General features: G+C 46.5%; 1 protein-coding gene across 1 annotated transcript in view; it reads left to right on the top strand.

The window, feature by feature from the left end:
* The window catches only part of LOC124134315 (TATA-binding protein-associated factor 172-like), a 61,793-nt gene that overhangs the window by 18,508 nt on the left and 19,873 nt on the right, over positions 1-23,412 (top strand). Inside the window, exons 10-23 of the mRNA XM_046499064.2 lie at positions 44-220; positions 1,117-1,257; positions 1,850-1,977; positions 2,912-3,044; positions 3,733-3,990; positions 5,022-5,167; positions 6,016-6,190; positions 7,546-7,715; positions 8,776-8,940; positions 10,408-10,525; positions 17,280-17,436; positions 18,913-18,980; positions 19,369-19,458; positions 19,870-20,002. Coding sequence (XP_046355020.2) covers positions 44-220; positions 1,117-1,257; positions 1,850-1,977; positions 2,912-3,044; positions 3,733-3,990; positions 5,022-5,167; positions 6,016-6,190; positions 7,546-7,715; positions 8,776-8,940; positions 10,408-10,525; positions 17,280-17,436; positions 18,913-18,980; positions 19,369-19,458; positions 19,870-20,002 — 2,059 coding nt within the window. The remainder of the gene's footprint in view (positions 1-43; positions 221-1,116; positions 1,258-1,849; positions 1,978-2,911; positions 3,045-3,732; positions 3,991-5,021; positions 5,168-6,015; positions 6,191-7,545; positions 7,716-8,775; positions 8,941-10,407; positions 10,526-17,279; positions 17,437-18,912; positions 18,981-19,368; positions 19,459-19,869; positions 20,003-23,412) is intronic.

The following is a 23,412-nucleotide window of genomic DNA, read 5'->3' as shown; positions in this document are numbered from 1 at the left end:
CTTGATCATGTTGATGAGAGTTGGCACCTTCTGTATGTTCCAGGTGGTTGCGCCAGTTAGGGAGACTTGTGCTCAGACACTCGGTGTCATAGTTAAGTATCTGGATATGCAGGAAGTAGAGGGCATTGTGGGAGTTTTATTACAGTTGTTGGGTCAAGGACAATGGGAGGTTCGACATGGAGGATTGCTTTGTCTCAAGTATCTCCTTGCTGTCAGACAGGTGAGTTAGTCATGCTAGGAATCTTTCCTGTTAAGGTGTAGTTTGAGATCAGAACAAATATTTTTTTAGAACATTTTGACCTCTTTAGGTTTTACACTACCTTACACATGCTTGACAACACAGAGAAAAGTCAACAGAGGACTTGAGGAATGATCATTAGTGCATCAAAACACACAGGCAATCATACGCACCCACACGCACCCACACGCACCCACACGCACCCACACGCACCCACACGCACTCACACACACGCACTCGCACCCACGCACTCACACGCACGCACACACACGCACTAACACAAACGCACTCACCCACACGCACCCACACGCACTCACACGCACTCACACGCACTCACGCACTCACACGCACCCACACGCACCCACACGCACACACACGCACACGCACGCACTCACACGCACCCACACGCACCCACACGCACCCACACGCACGCACTCACACGCACCCACACGCACCCACACGCACCCACACGCTCCCACACGCTCCCACACGCACCCACACGCTCCCACACGCACCGTAATAAGTGACCAGTCCCAAAGGTCATGGATTTGACAAGTGTCATATAAAGAAGTGTTTTCCATGGTAGTTGTCTCAGTAAAATATAACTATGTCAACTTCTTTATGATGGCAGCAATTGCTTCAAATATTTGTTTAAATATATATGGAATTAACGAAAACATATTCCTCATATTGGTGGTCAAATAATATATTGAGTAAAACAAACAAACAGCTTAACAAATTATACCCATGTGGGGAATCAAACCTGGATCCTTGTGACGACCAAACACTTCAACAATTTGGCTACCTCAGTGCTATTAAAAATTTCTCCTTGTTAGGGACACTGACAATAAAGTTACTACTCGGTGCGTTTCTTGCAGGACATGTCAAATGCGTTGTTGCCCAAGGTTCTCCCAGCTGTGTTTCTGGGGCTACAAGATCCTGACGATGATGTGAGGGCAGTTGCTGCTGCCGCTCTTGTACCTGTTACAGACACACTCGTCACTCTGATGCCAGAACAGGTAATTCTTTTAGCAAAATGTGCCTTGATTGCGGCACACTCTATTTGATGTACAATTAGTTTTCTTAATTCTTTCTTATGACTGAGATTGAACATTACAGTGTTACCATGTGTTAACCAAGTTAACATTGTGAGATTATGTTCTTTGATGCCATACATTCCTGAAATCCATACCATGAGTTAAATATCAGTTGTTACACATCCTTAGAAACCCGTTAAGATCCGTGTTAGAAAAGGTCTTCAGCAACCTATGCTTGTCATAAGCGATGAATATGCATGTCGTAAGAGACGAATATGATTGCCGTAAGAGGCAACTAACAGGATCAGGTGGTCAGGCTCGCTGACCTGGTGGATTCATGCCATCATATCCCAATTGCGTGGATCAATGCTCATGATATCAATCACTGGATTGGCTCGTCCAGACTCGATTATTATTATTTACAGACCTCCATCATGTAGCTGTTATATTGCTGAATGCTGCGTCAAACAACAAACAAACAAAAAGTCCTGAGATGAAATGTTACATTTAAGGTTCATGTAACAAAACGGTGCAATTAGTATCTGTGAAACATTATTTGTTTGTTTTTGCCCAGACGCCCCATGTGATCCAGTGTTTATGGGAGACCCTGCTCGACCTCGACGACCTTACTGCTTCAACTAACTCCATCATGACGCTGCTGTCAACGTTGTTAGGTCATCCCCTCACAGCAGCAACAGCAACGTATGTTAATGATGTGATCACATTTGCAGTTGTTATTGACTATTTGATATCCAGTAATTTCATTGGGAACTAGCAGCTTTAGCCAGAAGTTTCAAATTAAACTACTTCCGGGCATTCAGACTCCTTGATAAGACTAGATGTTGGCATCATAGGCTACACTGGATAGATTCAATTTGATGCCATCCTGAATCAAAAATATTTTTAGATAAAACAGAACGTTGTGACGTCAATCTCCCGGGAAGATGCTTGCAAGTTCACCAGGAACACGATCTTAGGGCGGGAAGCTTAGTAGGTGTCTGTACAGATACAGAGTAAGATGGGACAATACCAATTATCCTGGGAAATATACTACTGCACTTTTGATAGGGATATTTTTTATCTTTCCATGATACACTGAACAGATTCTCATAATAGGTCACATACATGTATATCAAATGTTGAGTGGTATATTTTAGGAGGAAAGTTTATCGGTTATTCAAAACTACTCTCCTGCCTTGTGGTAACCTTGGAACAGATTTCACATATTTATTGATTGCATTTGTGAAAATATATGACACACCCTGACCCTTGTTCACAGTAATTCTGGTGGGCACGGGTGGCCCAGTCGTCTAAGGCGCTGTGCAGAGTTACGTCCCTCAAGCACACCAGAAACCTATGATTGTGGGATCGAATCCCAGTTCGCCCAAATTATGTTTCTAGGTTTGTCAGCACAATACCCGTGCTCATAGGTTTCACCGAAGTGGTAACTATCTGAGACCGCCATCACTTCAGGCTTTCCTTCCACATTAAGCTGACATTCAGTGATATAACCTGAACACTGTTTCAAGCGACACACTCACCTGCATGTGTTGAAATGGTAAGTTCAGTTTAATGCCTCATCTATATCATGTAGATATTTCCTGTTGTTTGATGCCCCTGTGTTTGTCCATTTCAGTGTAACTGCATCCCTGTCTGAACTGACACCTCGCCTCTTCCCCTTCTTGCGGCATAATATAGTGTCCGTGCGACGTGCCGCGATACAAACACTGTCCACGCTCCTCACCATTGCCACCCCAGACACAAAACAGGTCAGTAAGGGTCGTCATCGGTTGTAAGTGTTGGCTGCATTTTGATTGGTTGAAAAATGTTAAATGGAATTTGTACCCACATGGATATCTTGATATTAACTTTTAAGAAAAAAAATTCTTCACCCAGAATTTGAAAAACACATGGAATTGTTTGCTAAATTTTAGCTCAGTTGTCATCCATTATATCATGACTTTACAACATCCAGGATGACGATATATTGTCTCACAAATGTGAGAGTTCATGCAGATGGAACTTTTGTATTCATCGCTGTAACTACAGGACAAAATCAAATACACCATGGCCCACTTACACAAAGCAATCTTAGTGCTAAGATGATCGTACTCCCATACTTTAACATCGGCTCATGATAGTCATAGCTCTAAGATCGCTTTGTGCAAGTGGGCCCATGTACACAACACCTGCAAATCTGAAATCACAGAAAGTTTATCGCCTAACTGAATAACCAGCTTCTACCAGATTTTAAATTATTTATGGAATTTTAAACACCTCCAGAACTAATATGTGGTGTCAATGGCAGGTATTGATGGGTAAGCAGTCATGATGAGGATATTCTCAGCATTTTGTTGATACCAAGTTGATTAATTTGTGTCTTAGCTAAGTAGATATATTTATCTTTACTTATCCCTGTCCAGTATATTAAAGCTGCTCCTTTCCTTCTCCCCCCAGCCAGTGGTGCGGAGCTGGCTGTGTCCGATCCTGCAGGACGTGCTGCGTCACGTCTTCCAGCGGAGTCTCCTGGAGGAGCGGCAGGAGTTGCTTGACCTAGTGCAGAAGGTGTGGGGTCAGCTGCTCCGGTGTGCCCCCCTCGACTACCTGGTGGCTGCCGTCATGCCCTGGCTCGGGGTCTGGCTTTGTCTCCTCATGCAGCCAGCTAGCCTCCCCTTTGACCCCCAGTACCTCATCGAAGCCAAGCATCGTGTTCGGGTAGGTTATTGTGGAGGGTAACTTCTTTAATCCATGTCAATAAAAATGTTTCAGATATTTCTAAGCGAAATTTTGCCCTTTTAGCAACATGGAAGTGATTTTTTTTTTTTTAATTTAAAATTGTTATGCTTGAATTTAACATTAGTATGCCACATACTTTAGAACAATGTCAGATACTGAAATACTGCTGACATTTCATCAGAGAAAATGTAACCATCAATAATGTGTCTATATTTGGAGTGGAAACAGCTGGAATAATCATTATTTTCATAATCTATCAAACCTCATTGAATAACAATGATAATAAAAGGAAATAATTACTGGTTCGCAATACTTGTACAGTGTTACACATTGTTATTTGATCAGCACTTGATTTATCTGAGTATCACTTACCTGAGTGCCATCCATTGTTATAGGATGAACATTTAACTTACCTGAGTGCCATCCATTGGAATAGGATGAACATTTAACTTACCTGAGTGCCGTCCATTGTTAAAGGATCAACACTTAACTTACCTGAGTGCCATCCATTGTTATAGGATCAACATTTTACTTACCTGAGTGCCATCCATCGGTATAGGATCAACATTTAACTTACCTGAGTGCCATCCATTGTTATAGGATCAACACTTAACTTACCTGAGTGCCATCCATTGTTACAGGATCAACACTTAACTTACCTGAGTGCTGTCCATTGCTATAGGATCAACATTGAACTTACCTGAGTGCCGTCCATTGGTATAGGATCAACACTTAACTTACCTGAGTGCCATCCATTGTTATAGGATCAACACTTAACTTACCTGAGTGCCATCCATTGTTATAGGATCAACACTTAACTTACCTGAGAGTCGTCCATTGGTATAGGATCAACACTTAACTTACCTGAGTGCCATCCATTGTTACAGGATCAACACTTAACTTACCTGAGTGCCGTCCATTGCTATAGGATCAACATTGAACTTACCTGAGTGCCGTCCATTGGTATAGGATCAACACTTTACTTACCTGAGTGTCGTTCATTGTTCCAGGATCAGCAACACAATCGGGGACGGTCGTTCCCAGAGCCTGCCACAGTGAAAGAACAGAAAGATTTTATAGGTGGCACAGAGACAGTCAACAGTCACACCACAGACAGAGATGCTGTCGTCATCAACGCCCGACAAACTGCAGCTAAGTATGTTGCTGTAACAACTAACCTATTACTACTACTACTCTACTACCACTACTACTACTACTACTCTCCATGGGGAGTAAGGGGGCATGGGTAGCCCAGTCATCTAAGATGCTGCAATTTGCTGTGTTGTGTCCCTGGACATGCCAGAAACCTATGATTTTGGGTTGGAATACTGGTTCGCCCCGATTATGTTTCTAGGTTTGTCAGCACCATACCTGTGCTCTTGGGTTTCACCGAAGTGATAAACTTCTGAGACCTGCATCACTTTGGGCTTTCCTCCCACATTAAGCTGACACGCTGTGATACAACTGGAATACCGTTAGAAGTAATGGTTAAACCCATCTGACTCACTCACCCACTCACTCATCCATGGGAAGTCATGGTAAGAATAAGTCTCCGGTAACCCATGCTTGTTGTAAGAGCTGACTCAGATGAATGGAGTGATCCAGCTCAATGACTTGCTTGATTATGTGTCTGTTGTACCCCGACAGTGTGGGACACTGATCATTAACACCACCAGTGGCTTCTCTGATCTAGATTTGATTAGTCAAACTCCATACTAAATCCTATTAATTGCACTTTCATGCAAAACTGTAACCAAACATGGTTTAGACGAGTCAGGAATTCCCTGTATGCATCTGTAGTAAGGAGTAATTTTGGAGTAATAGGTCAAAAGTGAGCCTTGCCCAATGAAATGCACACTATCTTCTTTTTTAAATTGTAAAGTTGGTTATTTCAGAATCAAGAGGATTTAATCTATATTAGAAGTAGTCCACTACTACAGTAGGGACAGGGGAATTCTTTCCTTGAGAGAATTATTGCAACCTGATCCTGATCATTCCTTCCAGATTACTGGGTCAGTTGGCCTCCTTCATAACAATGCCAATCCCCAACTTCCCTGCTGATGTAGAGAAACCTGTTGAATCACTTGCCAAACTGTTCGTCTTCCACCTCAACACAAAGTCCGCCCAGCAACGTTTTGTAATAGCACAAGTAGTCTACCATTGGTTTCTGCAGAGTCCAGTAAGTAATCACTGTAGTACTGTCGATCATCTGTCGAGTGAATCATCTACAATCAATTACCTACTGTCAATCATCCATTGGTTATATCAATCATCTGTCAAAACTATCATCTACAATTTACCAAATACATTTACTGGCACTATCAAATCTTTCATGTTTTTGTGATACAGCTTGTAGATACACCATAGAAATCCATTGATTATTGATTAATATGAATACCGTATTCGACATAATAAGCGCCCAGGGCACTCTCAAAATTAGAAATAGGGGGCTCTTATTACAATATTATTTTGGTGAAGAAAAAACAGTTGATAGATAAATTTCCTGCTTTTTGCTGACAGCCTGAAATGTTTATATACGGCAGATATATTTTTCCAGAATTTAATTGCCCATAATTAAGTGTGTATATAACACACGAGTGCATATTATATGTGAATAAATAAGTCTTTTGTACATTGATCAATCGGAAGGGGTGCTAATTGGGATTGTTCACTTGCCAATATATTATCAAATATCGCCGTGAGCGCTCATTAGAGCGGGGCGCTTATTACATCGAATACGGTATTCTACCATAACATGAAACATGAATGAATTTGAAGACTATACTACTAGATGAACATAGTAGAATGTATGAAACTCCTTGTGCCAATGTTTTTATCTGTCCATTTGTTTTTCCATCAGTTAGTGCGGCATTCTTTTCTAAGTCAAACTAGCGTCCAGAGCAGAAACACTAATTTCAGACACACGTCAAATAATTTTCCTCTCAAACAATTGGGCATTTTGAAATGTATAGAGATGTAGAAGGATCTTTGTACAGTTGAGCTAAACCCCTCAACTACAATTTAGTGAGGTTGAACATTTGAAATGTCAGTTATAAGAAATGAGGAAACGGAAATCCAGCTATTGAATGAAGCAGTTATATGGCAGGGTATCTTTGATTTTGCCCATGTACCGCTTTAATTGGGAAGAATTGTGTAATCATTCAATCTGATATCAGTGTCTATTATTCTGTCATTAGGGGTGGTCGGGTAGCCTTGTGGTTAAAGCGTTTGCTTGTCACGCCAAAGACCCAGGTTCGATTCCCGACATGGGTACAATGTGTAGCCCATTTCTGGTTTCCCCTGCCGTGATATTGCTGGAATATTGCTAAAAGCGGCGTAAAACCATACTCACTCACTCACTATTCTGTCATTATATTCAGATGTGTTGTACTAAATATAATATTAAGACATTTCGTGCATTGTCATGTTTGTCAACAAATTAATGTGTTTAAGAAGAGCTTCCATGCCTGTACTGTTATTGTTTAATGTTTTTGAAAGAGCAGCAAGTAATAAGTGTTGACCTTCTCTCTTCAGACCTGTGAATGTCCTACAGATGTTAAAACCAAAATCCTAGAATGTTTAGGTGAAGCAATATACTTTGATGAAATAGCAATATCGTTCACTCGGATGCAATCGGACTGTCAAGACTTCATCGCCAGTCTACGACAGCAGGGGATCCCGATAGACTCCATCTTCCAGCCAGGGTACGTAGCACCCCTTATTGCAGCACCTTGGTCCTACCCCCTGGGTAGGCGGCAGCGTGGTCCTACACCCGGGGTAGGTAGCACCTCTCATTGCCTTATTGCAGTACCTTGGTCCTACCCCCAGGGTAGGTTGCACCTTGGTCCTACACCCAGGGTAGGTAGCACCTTGGTCCTACACCCAGGGTAGGTTGCACCTTGGTCCTACACCCAGGGTAGGTAGCACCTTGGTCCTACACCCAGGGTAGGTTGCACCTTGGTCCTACTGCCAGGGTAGGTTGCACCTTGGTCCTACACCCAGGGTAGGTTGCACCTTGGTCCTACACCCAGGGTAGGTGGCACCTTGGTCCTACCCCCAGGGTAGGTTGAACCTTGGTCCTACACCCAGGGTAGGATGCACCTTGGTCCTACTGCCAGGGTAGGTTGCACCTTGGTCCTACCCCCAGGGTAGGTGGCACCGTGGTCCTACTGCCAGGGTAGGTTGCACCTTGGTCCTACACCCAGGGTAGGTGGCACCGTGGTCCTACACCCAGGGTAGGTTGCACCTTGGTCCTACACCCAGGGTAGGTGGCACCGTGGTCCTACTGCCAGGGTAGGTGGCACCATGGTCCTACACCCAGGGTAGGTTGCACCGTGGTCCTACACCCAGGGTAGGTGGCACCTTGGTCCTACACCAAGGGTAGGTGGCACCGTGGTCCTACCCCCAGGGTAGGTGGCACCGTGGTCCTACCCCTAGGGTAGGTTGCACCTTGGTCCTACTGCCAGGGTAGGTTGCACCGTGGTCCTACACCCAGGGTAGGTTGCACCTTGGTCCTACTGCCAGGATAGGTTGCACTGTGGTCCTACACCCAGGCTAGGTTGCACCGTGGTGCTACCCCCAGGGTAGGTTGCACCTTGGTCCTACTGCCAGGGTAGGTTGCACCTTGGTCCTACACCCAGGGTAGGTGGCACCTTGGTTTGTTCAATCTGTTTCATGAAACAAGTGAAAAGATGAGTTCTGACAGTATTTGCGAGGAACTGGACGTATGTATCTGAACCAACCTTTCGCTTGTGACTTTTTCAGAGCGATATTGACCCTTGACCAGGCAAACCACCTGACCATGGGTTTGTTTGAGCAGGTGAAGGGCTCCATCAAGCCCCGGTCGCTGCAGACGTTGGAGGACAGACGCAAACAGCTGCAGGTGACGGTCGACCAGACCAGCCATGAACAGAATACACTGACAATACGGTGAGATGCAGTAGCTAAGGCATCATTTCACTTATATGTGTTTTATGGATTGTGAGGACATGGATGGTCGTTATGTGAACCGCTGCTGGACGAATGTTGAAATTGTGAATTTGTAATAAATAAGGCTGAGAATGAGATTATATTTCAGTGAGTCTGTATTTTACACTTTAAGATTTAAGTCCATATCATGGCTGTGTGATAATATCAAGTCTGTGGTAAGAGGCGACTAGATGGGGGAGTTAGAATAGGTCCCCAGTAATGCTTGTGGTAAGAGGCGACTAGATGGGAGGGTCAGAATAAGTTCCCAGCAGTGGTTATGGTAAGATGCGACTAGATGGGAGGGTAAGAATAGGTTCCCAGCAATGCTTGTGGTAAGAGGCGACTAGATTGGAGGGTTAGAATAGGTCCCCTGCAGTGGTTGTGATAAGAGGCGACTAGATGGGAGGGTTAGAATACGTCCCCTGCAGTGCTTGTGGTAAAAGGCGACTAGATGGGAGGGTTAGAATAGGTCCCCAGCACTGCTTGTGGTAAAAGGCGACAAGATGGGAGGGTTAGAATAGGTCCCCAGCAGTGCTTGTGGTAAGAGGCGACTAGATCGGGGAGTTAGAATAGGTCCCTGCAGTGCTTGTGGTAAGAGGCGACTAGATGGGAGGGTTAGAATAGGTCCCCAGCAGTGCTTGTGGTAAGAGGCGACTAGATGGGAGGGTTAGAATAGGTCCCCAGCAGTGCTTGTGGTAAGAGGCGACTACATCGGGGAGTTAGAATAGGTCCCCTGCAGTGCTTGTGGTAAGAGGCGACTAGATGGGAGGGTTAGAATACGTCCCCTGCAGTGCTTGTGGTAAAAGGCGACTAGATGGGAGGGTTAGAATAGGTCCCCTGCAGTGCTTGTGGTAAAAGGCGACTAGATGGGAGGGTTAGAATAGGTCCCCAGCAGTGCTTGTGGTAAAAGGTGACAAGATGGGAGGGTTAGAATAGGTCCCCAGCAGTGCTTGTGGTAAGAGGCGACTAGATTGGGGAGTTAGAATAGGTCCCCTGCAGTGCTTGTGGTAAGAGGTGACTAGATGGGAGGGTTAGAATAGGTCCCCTGCAGTGCTTGTGGTAAGAGGCGACTAGATGGGAGGTCAGACTTGGTGACTCGTTGCAGTCAGGTGTCAGTGGGGAGCCCTGGTAAAAGGACACATCTTTTACATTAAAGATGCCCTGCGTAAGGCTTTACTGAATTCACTGAATTCACAAATGAATTCAGTCAATTCAACACAGACTTAAAAAGGCCTAGAAATATTTATTTTTGGATATGCAAATTGAGCCGTTCTGACAAAGAAATACAAAAATGTGCTGATAAAATCTGTTCGAAAGCACAATTATATTTATATTTCTGCCAAGAAAAGTGTTCTCATTGCCATAGTAAGGCCGTAAGAGATGTGGTGGCTTGAGTTTTGTATGAATCAGAAGATTTCTGTATTGCAGGGTACTGAGTAGCCTTGCACTGGCAGCGGTTGTGCTGGATGTGCTCCCGGAGAAACTGAACCCAGTCATCAGACCCCTCATGGACAGCATCAAGAAGGAGCAGAACCGGAGTCTCCAGGTAGCCATTGTACCTTGTGCTGGGGGTGGGACCTTGTGCTGGGGGTGGGACCTTGTGCTTGGGGGTGGGACCTTGTGCTTGGGGGTGGGACCTTGTGCTTGGGGGTGGGACCTTGTGCTGGGGGTGGGACCTTGTGCTGGGGGTGGGACCTTGTGCTGGGGGTGGGACCTTGTGCTTGGGGGTGGGACCTTGTGCTTGGGGGTGGGACCTTGTGCTTGGGGGTGGGACCTTGTGTTTGGGTTGTCGTCTCAGTTGTCACAATTCTCTGTGCAGAAACTTAGGATTGTGCTTTGGTATCTATATCAAAAAGTCTGTACTAGCACAACCGCACCGCACCGCACCGCACCGGACCGCACCGCACCGCACCACACCACACCTAACCGCTAATTCTCTTTCTGATTAAATCCTCCTTGGGGCACTTATTGCATTTTCCTTGCTCAAGAAAATCTATATGACATAGTTGTAACCATTTTCCTTAATAAAAAATGTTACCACACAAAAAACTTCGTTTTTGTATGATATACGACCACCCTTACGGGGCCTCACCCCCAACGGCGCCTCACGCCAGGGGGAGCAACTCTCACCCAAATCACTTTCCTTATGTCATCTGTAAGAGACAGACGTGTTGATTTTTCACACAAGACAAAAATAAGAGAAATCTATCGTTCGACAAGAACCATGGCTGACCAAACTGTATGTATGGTACATTTCTTTCTTTGCAAAGGCGTAATACCTCGCATTGTGAAGTTATAGAGTTGTAATAATACGCCACGTGCACGGTACCTTTGAATTCAAATGGCCGTAATGGCGTCCATATTGTAGTTCCACGGGCTGATACATGTAACACCAAGGCCATTAAGAAACGGCTTGGGGTTTTGTTATATCATACAGCATTGGTCTACAATTTTTTCCTTTACAAAACCCAAGGTGGTGTGTTAATTCTAAACTACACTTACCTTTTTTACGGGTTTTTACACCTTAAAAAATTAGCGCGTAACACGCCCCTTTGGTGTTATAATTATACTACACATTGGCTATTAGTATCGCGTTACAAATCGCATTCTACATTACGCCTTTGCTTCTAGTTTCACAATTTATGCACGTTTCTTTCCGATCTTTATATCGCACTGATACACGTTGATACCCTTCCCGCCCACCTCAGAAATTACGGTCTTGTTTACAAGACCTTCAAACTGTGTACGGGTTGTTCTAAGACAGGCACGAACGCTGCCGAATATGTCTGGCGGAGGACATTGCCTTTACCCCCCGGGGCCCCCAAAAGAGACAAGTTGACTTGTTCCACTTTAAAGAGGTCTATTAAAGGCGGGGGTAGATATCAGATCTACTAAGACATCCCCCCCTCCCCATCTAAAAAGGGTAAAAAAGCTGCCGAGATTGTCTCCCCCGCTCCCTCTCCGGGGGCCGGGGGAGAAGGCTCGAGGGTCCCCGTAGTAAGCACTGCACCCTCTCCTGCACTGTCTTTGGCAGACTTTTCTGCGTTACTTAAGTCGCAGATGGCGTCGATGATGGAGGAGGTAAAGTCTCAGCTCCGAGAGGAGATGCGGACCGAGCCTTCCCCGTTGTCGGCGCCGGACGCGGCTTCGAGACCTTGTGATATGCCCGGCGTCGGCCGAGGCAGGCAACTTGGTCTCGGGGACGATCTCAGACCGGGCTTCGGCGCCGGCTCGAGGTCGCTCCCCAGCGGAGGGGTGGCGGGCGCCGGCCCGTGCACTACCGACGCACAATTTTTCCCTAGCGGAGCCAGACGCCTCTTCCGAGGCCGAGGCTTTCACTAGTGGATTCGTAGCCCGGAGCCAGGGGGGTTCCCTTGGTCTCGGGGACGATCCGAGACCGAGCTTCGGCTCCGGCTCGAGGTCGCTCCCCAGCGTAGTGGTGGCGGGCACCGGCCCGTGCACTACCGACGCACAATTTTCCCTAGCAGAGCCAGACGCCTCTTCCGAGGCCGAGGCGTCCACTAGTGGATACCTAGCCCGGAGCCAGGTTGGTTACCTTTGTCTCGGGGACGATCCGAGACCGAGCTTCGGCTCCGGCTCGAGGTCGCTCCCCAGCGTAGTGGTGGCGGGCACCGGCCCGTGCACTACCGACGCACAATTTTCCCTAGCGGAGCCAGACGCCTCTTCCGAGGCCGAGGCGTCCACTAGTGGATACCTAGCCCGGAGCCAGGCTGGTTCCCTTTGTCTCGGGGACGATCCGAGACCGAGCTTCGGCTCCGGCTCGAGGTCGCTCCCCAGCGTAGTGGTGGCGGGCACCGGCCCGTGCACTACCGACGCACAATTTACCCTAGCGGAGCCAGACGCCTCTTCCGAGGCCAAGGCTTGCACTAGTGGATACCTAGCCCAGTGCCAGGTGGGTTCCCTTGAACCTCCGGCACCTCGGCACCGGGACTCGGCCTCGGGCCGGGTGCAGAGACACGTGCGGGACAGGATTGTCCATGTACTGCCTCAGGTTGCTGCGCCCATGCCAGAGTCGGAGACACCCAACTTGACTAAGGTCAAGCAGGGCCGGCGGTTGCCCCCCCCCCCCCCCCCCCTTTCCCGTGTGCGGTGCGGAGTTGAAGGCTGCTTACATATGCTTCGAGGAGCAATATCATAATGCATGCCAACAGCTCCGTGTGTCCGTACACTCTGCGTATCTGTCGGCGGTACAGAGGGAGTTAGCGGGAGAGGGGCCGGCCGACTCTTCGGAGTTGGCCGCGCAACTAACATTATCTTGCGCGGGACGCTATTCGTAGCTGTGCATCGCAGATGATGTGCGCTGTTATGTGCATGCGCAGGCGGTGGATGTCGGTATCTAAATACTCGACTTACACACGCCAAGACCTACTTGCTTTGCCGTATAAGAGGGTGCCACCCTCTTCCCTGGGGCTCAGCAGGCGGTCCGAGAGGCTGATCAATTGTATACTTCCATCAAAGACTCATAAGGCCTTGTTGGAGGTACCAAGCGTTAAAACCGCGTAAGCGGGCCTCTCCAATTGTCCCCTCCTACGCTAACGCACGGGTCAGACGTCCACACCTGCTTGGAAGCCGCCGCTTCCTTCAGGTATAAGGGCGCCGTGAGGAGCAAGAGAGGCACGGGCCGGGGCAAGGCAGCTGGTCGAGGCCAACAGCTTTTTCGCGGGGCTGGGAACGATGGGTTCCCATTAGCGCCCGAAGAGCCCCGGGTGAACCCATAGTCGCAAAACTCATCCGCTCCTCCACTTTTCCGGGATAAAGCACACACCGGTGCCTGCTACCCGAGAGAAGGCGGAATTCCTCCGTGCCGAGGTCGACGCACTTCTTATGAAAGCTGCGATCGAACCGGGTCCCGAGGGACAGGAAAGCGAGGGCTTCTACTCGACTTGTTTCCTAGTCACCAAACAGTGATCTCAACTGTCGAGACAGGAGAAAGGCTAACGTCAATAGACTTAAAATACGCCTATCTCCACATACCAATACATCCAGAGTTCAAGAAATACCTGAGGTTTTCTTTCGACGGGAGGTGTTGTCAGTTCAGGGTTCTACCATTCGGGATCTCCACGGCCCCGAGGGTGTTCACCAAGCTGATGTTGATTCCCGCCCAAGTGGCCAGGTCAAAAGGTCGGTTCTGCCATCCGTACCTCGACGACTAGGTTACTAAGAGCTCTATTGCAATCCCTGAGTCAGATAGCTACACAACAAGTGATAGATATTCTGATCACTCTAGGGTGGATGGTCAATCTCAAGAAGTCAGATCTGAGCCCCACTCAGAATCTAGTCTTCCTAGTGGCTAATTTCAACACGGTGAGAGGACGTGTATCTCTGTCACAAGATATCAAGTCCCTTAAGCGCAAGTCACACTGCTCGTACATGGCTCCAGTTACTGGACAACATGGCGGCGACAGTGGATTTGGTCTGGCGGGCGCGCTTGAGAATGAGTCCCATTCAACAAGCACTCCGTCGACTTTGGGCGAACTCGGAAGATCTCGAGACTGTGCTCGAGACTCCGTAGTGGCTCATTACACACCTCCAGTGGTGGACCGAGGTCGGGAATCACTCCCGTTCCGTCTCTCACAGTTCAAACAGACGCGTCACTCTCCGGCTGGGGAGGCGTTCTGAATGATCACACTGCCTCGGGACTATGGTCCCAGCAGGAGATCAAACTGCATATCAATGTGCTAGAACTGAGAGCGGTCAGGTTGGTGTTCCAACGCTTCCCGGATCTGCTTCGTGGCCAAGTGGTTCGTCTAGAGATGGACAACCAAACGGCGATGACTTACATCCGGAAGCAGGGGGGAACGGCGTCTCCGTCGCTTCGACGAAAGACGTGGCAGTTCCTACTATAGTGCGACTCTCACGATATCAGGGTGCTACCTGTTTATCTCCCGGGGGTGGACAACGTCCGTGCGGACGCTCTGTCTTGCCGGATCCTCGCTCCTCACGAGTGGAGGCTCGACCCGGGGATATTCGGGATTTTCTCCCTGTTATACAGGTCGTTACAGGTGGATCTGTTTGCGTCTGGGTTAAATAACCAGACACCAACGTTCTGCTCCCGAGTCCACGACCCGAGGTCGGTGGCACCGGACGCCTTTCAGCTAGATTGGACGGACAGTTCTGTGGGCATTCTCCCCAGTACCTCTGATTTCCAAGGTCCTGTCTCAGCTAGGCACTCAGCCTGCGCGACTAATTGTGCTCCTGGCACCTCTTTAGTCGGCGCAGAGTGGGTTTCCAGTAATACTCAGGTTTCTGGCTCAGCCTTCTGTTATATTACCTTTACGACCGGACCTCCTATCCCAGAACGGGGCCCTCCACCCGAATCTCAGGATTCAATGGGTGGCTTGGCCACTGTCAGGAATCGCCTCCAGAAGAGCGGTATTCCTGCACGAGTTGCAGACACAATACTGGCTTCGCGGAGGGATTCGACAAACGTTCAGTACGATAGATAGGCCTGCTATGCGCCCAGGTGTGTCGATAGAGGGATTGCAGATCTTTTTTCTGCAGATCTCGTATCCGTGCTTGAGTTTCTCCAGTCGCGACTAGATGACGGCCTGGCCGCATCAACAGTCCGAGGGTACTCTACAGCTATCGCAGCTTTTCACGTCCCTGTCGACGGGGCACTTCTGGGTGCACATCCATTAGTGCAGCGCTTTTTAGCAGGTGTGGACAGGATCCGACCGCCAGTCCGGCGGATCAGTCCCCCTTGGGACTTGTCAATCATTCTAGATTGGCTGTCCGGTCCTTCCTTTCGGGATCTGTCGTCTCTCTCTCTTCAGCTGTTGAGCTGGGAGACGGCGTTCCTTGTGGTGGTAACGTCCGGCAGACGGGTAGGCGACATTCGTGTTATGTCAGCCGATCCCAAAATAACTGTCTTCCATGGGGTCGATAAATATCACCGGGACAGTCAGTTTTCGTCTACCGGACTATTACCGTCCTAGGGTCGCACACGATTCCACGTGAACGGCTCCTATTGAGCTACCCGCTCTTTCACAGCCTTCCTCGTCGGGGACCACTGCAAGACATGCTCATGTCTTGGATGTCCGCACGACTCTCAAGGCCTATATCAGCAGAAATATGGGTGTCCGTAAGGATAACCAACTATTTTGCTGTTACTGCGGTAGGAAGGTTGGCTCACCTGCGAGTAAACAATCTATCTCGAGGTGGATAGTTTCAAACATTTGTACAGCGTATACGCTTACAGGCAGGGACCCCCCTACCAGGTTGAAGGCTCATTAGGTTAGAGCAGTGGCTGCGTCAAAAGCGTACGCCGCGGCTCTGCCCATTGAGCAGATCTGCTCCGCGGCTATTTGGAGCCAGCCGAGCACGATTCATCAAACCTTACCAACTCGACAAACACTCAAGCGAGCGTACTCGGTTTGGTCAGTCAGTTCTCCGAACTGGGCAAAGTTCTAATCTCTAGCTGATTGAGCATTCGAGATTTTAGACAGTCTTCCGGTTATACTGCTCAGTAATGGTCCGGATTTTATCTTCTGCGGTCGATAAATATCAGTCCTTACTACTCGATAATACTCGTATTTTGCGCACGCACTCCTTCGATCCTCGGGGACCCTCTGGCCTAGCTCAGCGCTGGTTATGGTCTCTCGTGATCTACGCCCTTATATCACTTGTTCAAAAAAGTGTGGGGGGGGGGGGGTGGGAGGTGTTTCGAGTTCTCAACTTATGACAAGCCGCAAAAACAGGCTTTATCATAATATATGGTCGACCACGCCCTGTCTCTAGCCCCCGCCTTTCGACGGTGGTGCCTCACGATAAGGTTGGTTCCATTTATTGAACTCAATATTTTATTCTGTTGAATAATCAAATACGATGTATTTATTTACGCCTGTTGCTGACGGATGCCACTTCCTAGATTATCTTTGGGAGTCTGTCTTGATGCAATAAGTGCCCCAAGGAGGATTTAATCAGAAAGAGAATTTTACAAACCTGTAGAGGTTATGAATTCTCTGATGAAATCCTCCTTGGGGCACGGCCACCCACCTCCCCACATTCCGTCAGCATTTGACATATGGAAAGTGATTTGGGTGAGAGTTGCTCCCCCTGGCGTGAGGCGCCGTTGGGGGTGAGGCCCCGTAAGGGTGGTCGTATATCATACAAAAACGAAGTTTTTTGTGTGGTAACATTTTTTATTAAGGAAAATGGTTACAACTATGTCATATAGATTTTCTTGAGCAAGGAAAATGCAATAAGTGCCCCAAGGAGGATTTCATCAGAGAATTCATAACCTCTACAGGTTTGTAAAAATTTATTTTTTCTATTTACAGAGTGAAGCTTCCAAGGGTCTAGCTAGGTTGCTGAGTAAATGTGCTCAGCGGAACCCCAGTCCAAACTCCAAGGTGCTCAAGAACTTATGTGCATTCCTCTGCTGTGACCCCTCATCTACCCCCATTGTCTCACAAACAGGGGTACAGAAACATACAGGTGAGAGGAAGCTGCAGTTCACTCTTGTGTGGTGCCATGTGTATTTGGTCTTCTGGTTGCAGCAGGTGCTTGGAGAATAGTCATCACAGCTCAGTTTTATTTTGCTGTACCTGTGAAAAAGCAACCTGCAATGATCGGATAATCCATAATTCTGTGTTGGTAGTTGGTTATTCTATGCATTTGTCATTTTTATCCCCCGCCGCGCGAAAGCGCGAAGCGGGGGATATAGTATTCACGACCGTCCGTCCGTACGTCCGTCCGTACGTCCCACCTGTTTGTTGCCACGATATCTCAAGAACTAAACACTGGATTGTCTTCATATTTGGAACTATGGTGTATATACAGACTCCGCAGACACCAGTCGGTTTTGGTGACCTTGACCCCATTTTCAAGGTCACAGCAGGCATATCTGCTTTTGGAGTTGGAAAACGGTGTTGCCGCGATATCTCAAGAACTAATCTCTGGATTGTCTTAATATTTGGTACTAGGGTGTATATACGGACTCCGCAGACACCAGTCGGTTTTGGTGACCTTGACACCATTTTCAAGGTCACAGCAGTTAAATCTGCTTTTGGAGTTGGAAAACGGTGTTGCCGCGATATCTCAAGAACTAATCGCAGGATTGTCTTAATATTTGGAACTATGGTGTATATACAGACACCGCAGACACCAGTCGGTTTTGGTGACCTTGACCCTATTTTCAAGGTCACAGCAGGCAAATCTGCTTTTGGAGTTGGAAAACGGTGTTGCCGCGATATCTCAAGAACTAATCGCTGGATTGTCTTCATATTTGGTATTTTGGTGTATGTATATACAGGCGGGGGACATTTCGTCACTTCTGTGACAAATACTTGTATTTTCTTGTTTGTTGTTTAACGCTGCACTCGGCAATATTCCAGCTATATGACGGCAGTCTGTAAATAATCGAGTCTGGGCCAGACAGTCCAGTGATTTACATCATGAGCATCGATCCATGTATTAGGGATATGATGACATGCATCAAACCAAGTCAGTGAGCCTGACCACCCAATCCTGTTAGTCACCTCTTACAACAAGCATAGTCGCCCTTTACGGCAAGCATGGGAAGCCAAAGACCTATTCTACCCCAGATCTTCACGGGTCTAAGAAATAACATGAAGAAAGCCTTAAAGTCGACAGAGATAATTCAGACATCGACCAAGTGTTCAAATAATACAATGTATCAAATTGTAACATCATGAATAATGGATGACATCATATTGTATTATTCTCAACAGTGAAGCAGATTTGTGTCATACCGCTTAAACTGACCAATCCACATTGATTATAACTAACTGCAAATGTACAAATATTGGGAAATGAAGACACTCAATCAGGACACCAACTGAAATGCTTCAGTGGATGACACTATATTCAGTTGTAGAATTCCATGATGCATTTGAGCAGCTGCTGAAATCAGCATGTCTTGTTTCCTCAATCTCTGTCTTCCTTCAACAGAACCGCATCCTCATGAGATGACATGCGACACACACACTGGCATTCTGACGCTCACCAACATGCAGAAGGTGAGAACACTGCCATATGTGTGTAGATCGTGTTAAACATGTTAAATTTTAACAATGTGAAATGAAAAATATATGTTTGTTTTATTCTGTGGCAGACGCTTACATTCCAGTTGTATTACAACAGTCAGTGAATTATCGTCTTAACCCATGTGAACCAGTGCTTGATAGAATTATCAATGTATTCATGTACAATGACAAGAAGTCAACCAAGTCAATGAGCATGGCCACCAGGTCCAGTTTTGATGCCATTTACTGACCCGGAATCCACACAAGGAGACAAGCATGAGGTACTGCAGACCTATTCTGACCTGGAATCCCCACAGGGTAAAAAATATCAAGAGTAATTCTTTTCCATTACTCTGTGATAGCCCAGTTTTTGTTGTCACAGGCTCCGGAGCGTAGTCGGAGATGGTACAAGCGCAGTGTCAGTGTTAAGGTGGACACTGAAGGATCGAGTGAAACCAACTCGGAGGTCGAGGTAATGAATCGTTTTTTTATTTCTATATTTATGGGTCTTCCGATCTGCAAAAAATATAATTCCAGTTTAAAAGTTTTTTATCTGGTAATTACACATAAAAAATATCACATGCTAATAAATTAAATTTTAATACTTATTGTTGACCAGTATTTATCTTTGATTGTTTACCCTGATGTCCCATACTTTCCTCAGATATTTTATATCATTATGGGCCCTGTACATATTGCTTACATCTGAGCATATTGCTCAAAACTTTCCAGATATGTTAAACCCATGGTTCCACTAAGGTTGTCAACACCAAGTTTACATGGTTTCACTAACGTTGTCAACACCAAGTTTACATGGTTTCACTAACGTTGTCAACACCAAGTTTACATGGTTTCACTTCACTGCAGAATGTTCTGTTGACAGAAGCAACTCCGGATACAGCGCCAGGGGTCAGAGAGTGCCTTGTTCACAATATGTCAGCACTTCGGCAACACTCTGCCAGACAATGCTCCATCACTCTGGGAAACCTGTACTGCTGCATTCCAACATAGAATAGGTAGGTGGACGCATTCCTACATAGAATAGGTAGGTGGACGCATTCCTACCTAGAATAGGTAGGTGGACGCATTCCTACCTAGAATAGGTAGGTGGACGCATTCCTACCTAGAATAGGTAGGTGGACGCATTCCTACATAGAATAGGTAGGTGGACGCATTCCTACATAGAATAGGCAGGTGGACGCATTCCTACATAGAATAGGTAGGTGGACGCATTCCAACATAGAATAGGTAGGTGGACGCATTTCTACATAGAATAGGTAGGTGGACGCATTCCTACATAGAATAGGTAGGTGGACGCATTCCTACATAGAATAGTAGATGGACGCATTCCTACGTAGAATAGGTAAGTGGACGCATTCCTACATAGAATAGGTAGATGGACGCTGAATTCCAACATAGAATAGGTAGGTGGACGCATTCCTACATAGAATAGGCAGGTGGACACTGAATTGCAACATAGAATAGGTAGGTGGATGCATTCCTACATAGAATAGGTAGGTGGACGCATTCCTACATAGAATAGGTAGATGGACGCTGAATTCCAACATGGAATAGGCAGGTGGACGCATTCCTACATAGAATAGGTAGGTGGACGCATTCCTACATAGAATAGGTAGGTGGACGCTGCATTCCTACATAGAATAAGGAAGGTGGACGCATTCCAACATAGAATAGGAAGATGGACGCTGAATTCCAACATAGAATAGGCAGGTGGACGCATTCCTACATAGAATAGGCAGGTGGACGCATTCCTACATAGAATAGGCAGGTGGACACTGAATTCCAACATAGAATAGGTAGGTGGACGCATTCCTACATAGAATAGGTAGGTGGACGCATTCCTACATAGAATAGGTAGATGGACGCTGAATTCCAACATAGAATAGGTAGGTGGACGCATTCCTACATAGAATAGGTAGGTGGACGCTGCATTCCTACATAGAATAGGCAGGTGGACGCATTCCAACATAGAATAAGTAGATGGACGCTGAATTCCAACATAGAATAGGTAGGTGGACGCTGAATTCCTACATAGAATAGGTAGATGGACGCTGAATTCCAACATAGAATAAGTAGGTGGACGCTGAATTCCAACATAGAATAGGTAGATGGACACACACTGCATTCCTACATAGAATAGGTAGGTGGACGCTGCATTCCTACATAGAATAGGCAGGTGGATGCATTCCTACATAGAATAGGTAGGTGGACACTGCTTCCTACATAGAATAGGTAGGTGGACACTGCATTCCAACATAGAATAGGCAGGTGGACGCATTCCAACATGAATAGGTAGGTGGACGCATTCCAACATAGAATAGGCAGGTGGACGCATTCCAACATAGAATAGGTAGGTGGACGCATTCCAACATAGAATAGGCAGGTGGACGCATTCCAACATAGAATAGGTAGGTGGACGCTGCATTCTTACATAGAATAGGCAGGTGGACGCATTCCAACATAGAATAGGCAGGTGGACACTGCTTCCTATATAGAATAGGCAGGTGGACACTGCTTCCTACATAGAATAGGCAGGTGGATGCATTCCAACATAGAATAGGCAGGTGGACACTGCATTCCTACATAGAATAGGCAGATGGACACTGCATTCCTACATAGAATAGGCAGGTGGACGCATTCCTAAATAGAATAGGCAGGTGGACGCTGCATTCCTAAATAGAATAGGCAGGTGGACGCTGCATTCCTACATAGAATTGGCAGGTGGACACTGCTTTCCTAAATAGAATAGGTAGGTGGACGCATTCCAACATAGAATAGGTAGGTGGACGCATTCCAACATAGAATAGGCAGGTGGACACATTCCTACATAGAATAGGTAGGTGGACGCTGCATTCCAACATAGAATAGGCAGGTGGACGCATTCCAACATAGAATAGGTAGGTGGACACTGCTTCCTATATAGAATAGGTAGGTGGACGCATTCCTACATAGAATAGGCAGGTGGATGCTGCATTCCTACATGAATAGGCAGGTGGATGCTGCATTCCTACATGAATAGGTAGTTGGACGCATTCCAACATAGAATAGGCAGGTGGACGCATTCCAACATAGAATAGGCAGACGGACGCATTCCAACATAGAATAGGCAGGTGGACGCATTCCTACATAGAATAGGCAGGTGGACACTGCATTCCTACATGAATAGGTAGGTGGAGGCATTCCAACATAGAATAGGCAGGTGGACGCATTCCTACATAGAATAGGCAGGTGAACGCTGCATTCCTAAATAGAATAGGCAGGTGGAAGCTGCATTCCTACATAGAATTGGCAGGTGGACACTGCTTTCCTACATAGAATAGGTAGGTGGACGCATTCCAACATAGAATAGGCAGGTGGACGCATTCCTACATAGAATAGGCAGGTGGAAGCTGCATTCCTAAATAGAATAGGCAGGTGGACGCTGCATTCCTACATAGAATTGGCAGGTGGACACTGCTTTCCTAAATAGAATAGGTAGGTGGACGCATTCCAACATAGAATAGGTAGGTGGACGCATTCCAACATAGAATAGGCAGGTGGACGCATTCCTACATAGAATAGGTAGGTGGACGCTGCATTCCTTAATAGAATAGGCAGGTGGACGCATTCCAACATAGAATAGGCAGGTGGACACTGCTTCCTATATAGAATAGGTAGGTGGACGCATTCCTACATAGAATAGGCAGGTGGATGCTGCATTCCTACATGAATAGGTAGTTGGACGCATTCCTACATAGAATAGGCAGGTGGACACTGCTTCCAACATAGAATAGGCAGGTGGACACTGCTTCCTATATAGAATAGGCAGGTGGATGCTGCATTCCTACACAGAAATTTCACGTACCCCTTCAGCGAATTAAGGTAAACGAACAGGTAATAAGAAACTTGGTCAGTACAAATTTGAAATTTGACATAAAAAATAACCAGACATGTTTATTTACCGTTTAAATTGCATTTTTCTGCTAGGCATTGTTTTACCTTGTGTATTTACTCTAAAACTAAGCCAGAAACAGGAACAGCTGTACACACGTTTTCTTGGAATCTACCAGTGATTCAGTTAAAACTTTCCCAATGATATAACTTTAAAGGATTTTGATGAAAGGATCGGGAAAAAATTGTATCTGAAACTATTTTTTAATATATTCCAATATCGTGTTATTTTAGTTGCAGCTTTTACTCTATATATTGAAAATAATAATAACCATAAGCATAGCACATCAGTGCAGCTGATCGCTATTGCCGGATATTTTTTTCACATGGAACAATTTGACCAGTCACTGTCAAGGCTGTGAAATCTATATGTTGACATAGAATTGTCAAACTGCAACAAATATGACTTTTAACGAGTCAAAGTATGGCATTTATGATATATCTATCCATTCTCTGTCAACTAAAGCTCGTTTCA

This window comes from Haliotis rufescens, unplaced genomic scaffold (genome assembly GCF_023055435.1).
Source record: "Haliotis rufescens isolate VD_foot unplaced genomic scaffold, xgHalRufe1.0.p SCAF_11, whole genome shotgun sequence".
In the NCBI taxonomy this organism is placed as follows: domain Eukaryota; kingdom Metazoa; phylum Mollusca; class Gastropoda; order Lepetellida; family Haliotidae; genus Haliotis; species Haliotis rufescens.
This window is presented reverse-complemented; position numbering and strand designations above follow the sequence as displayed.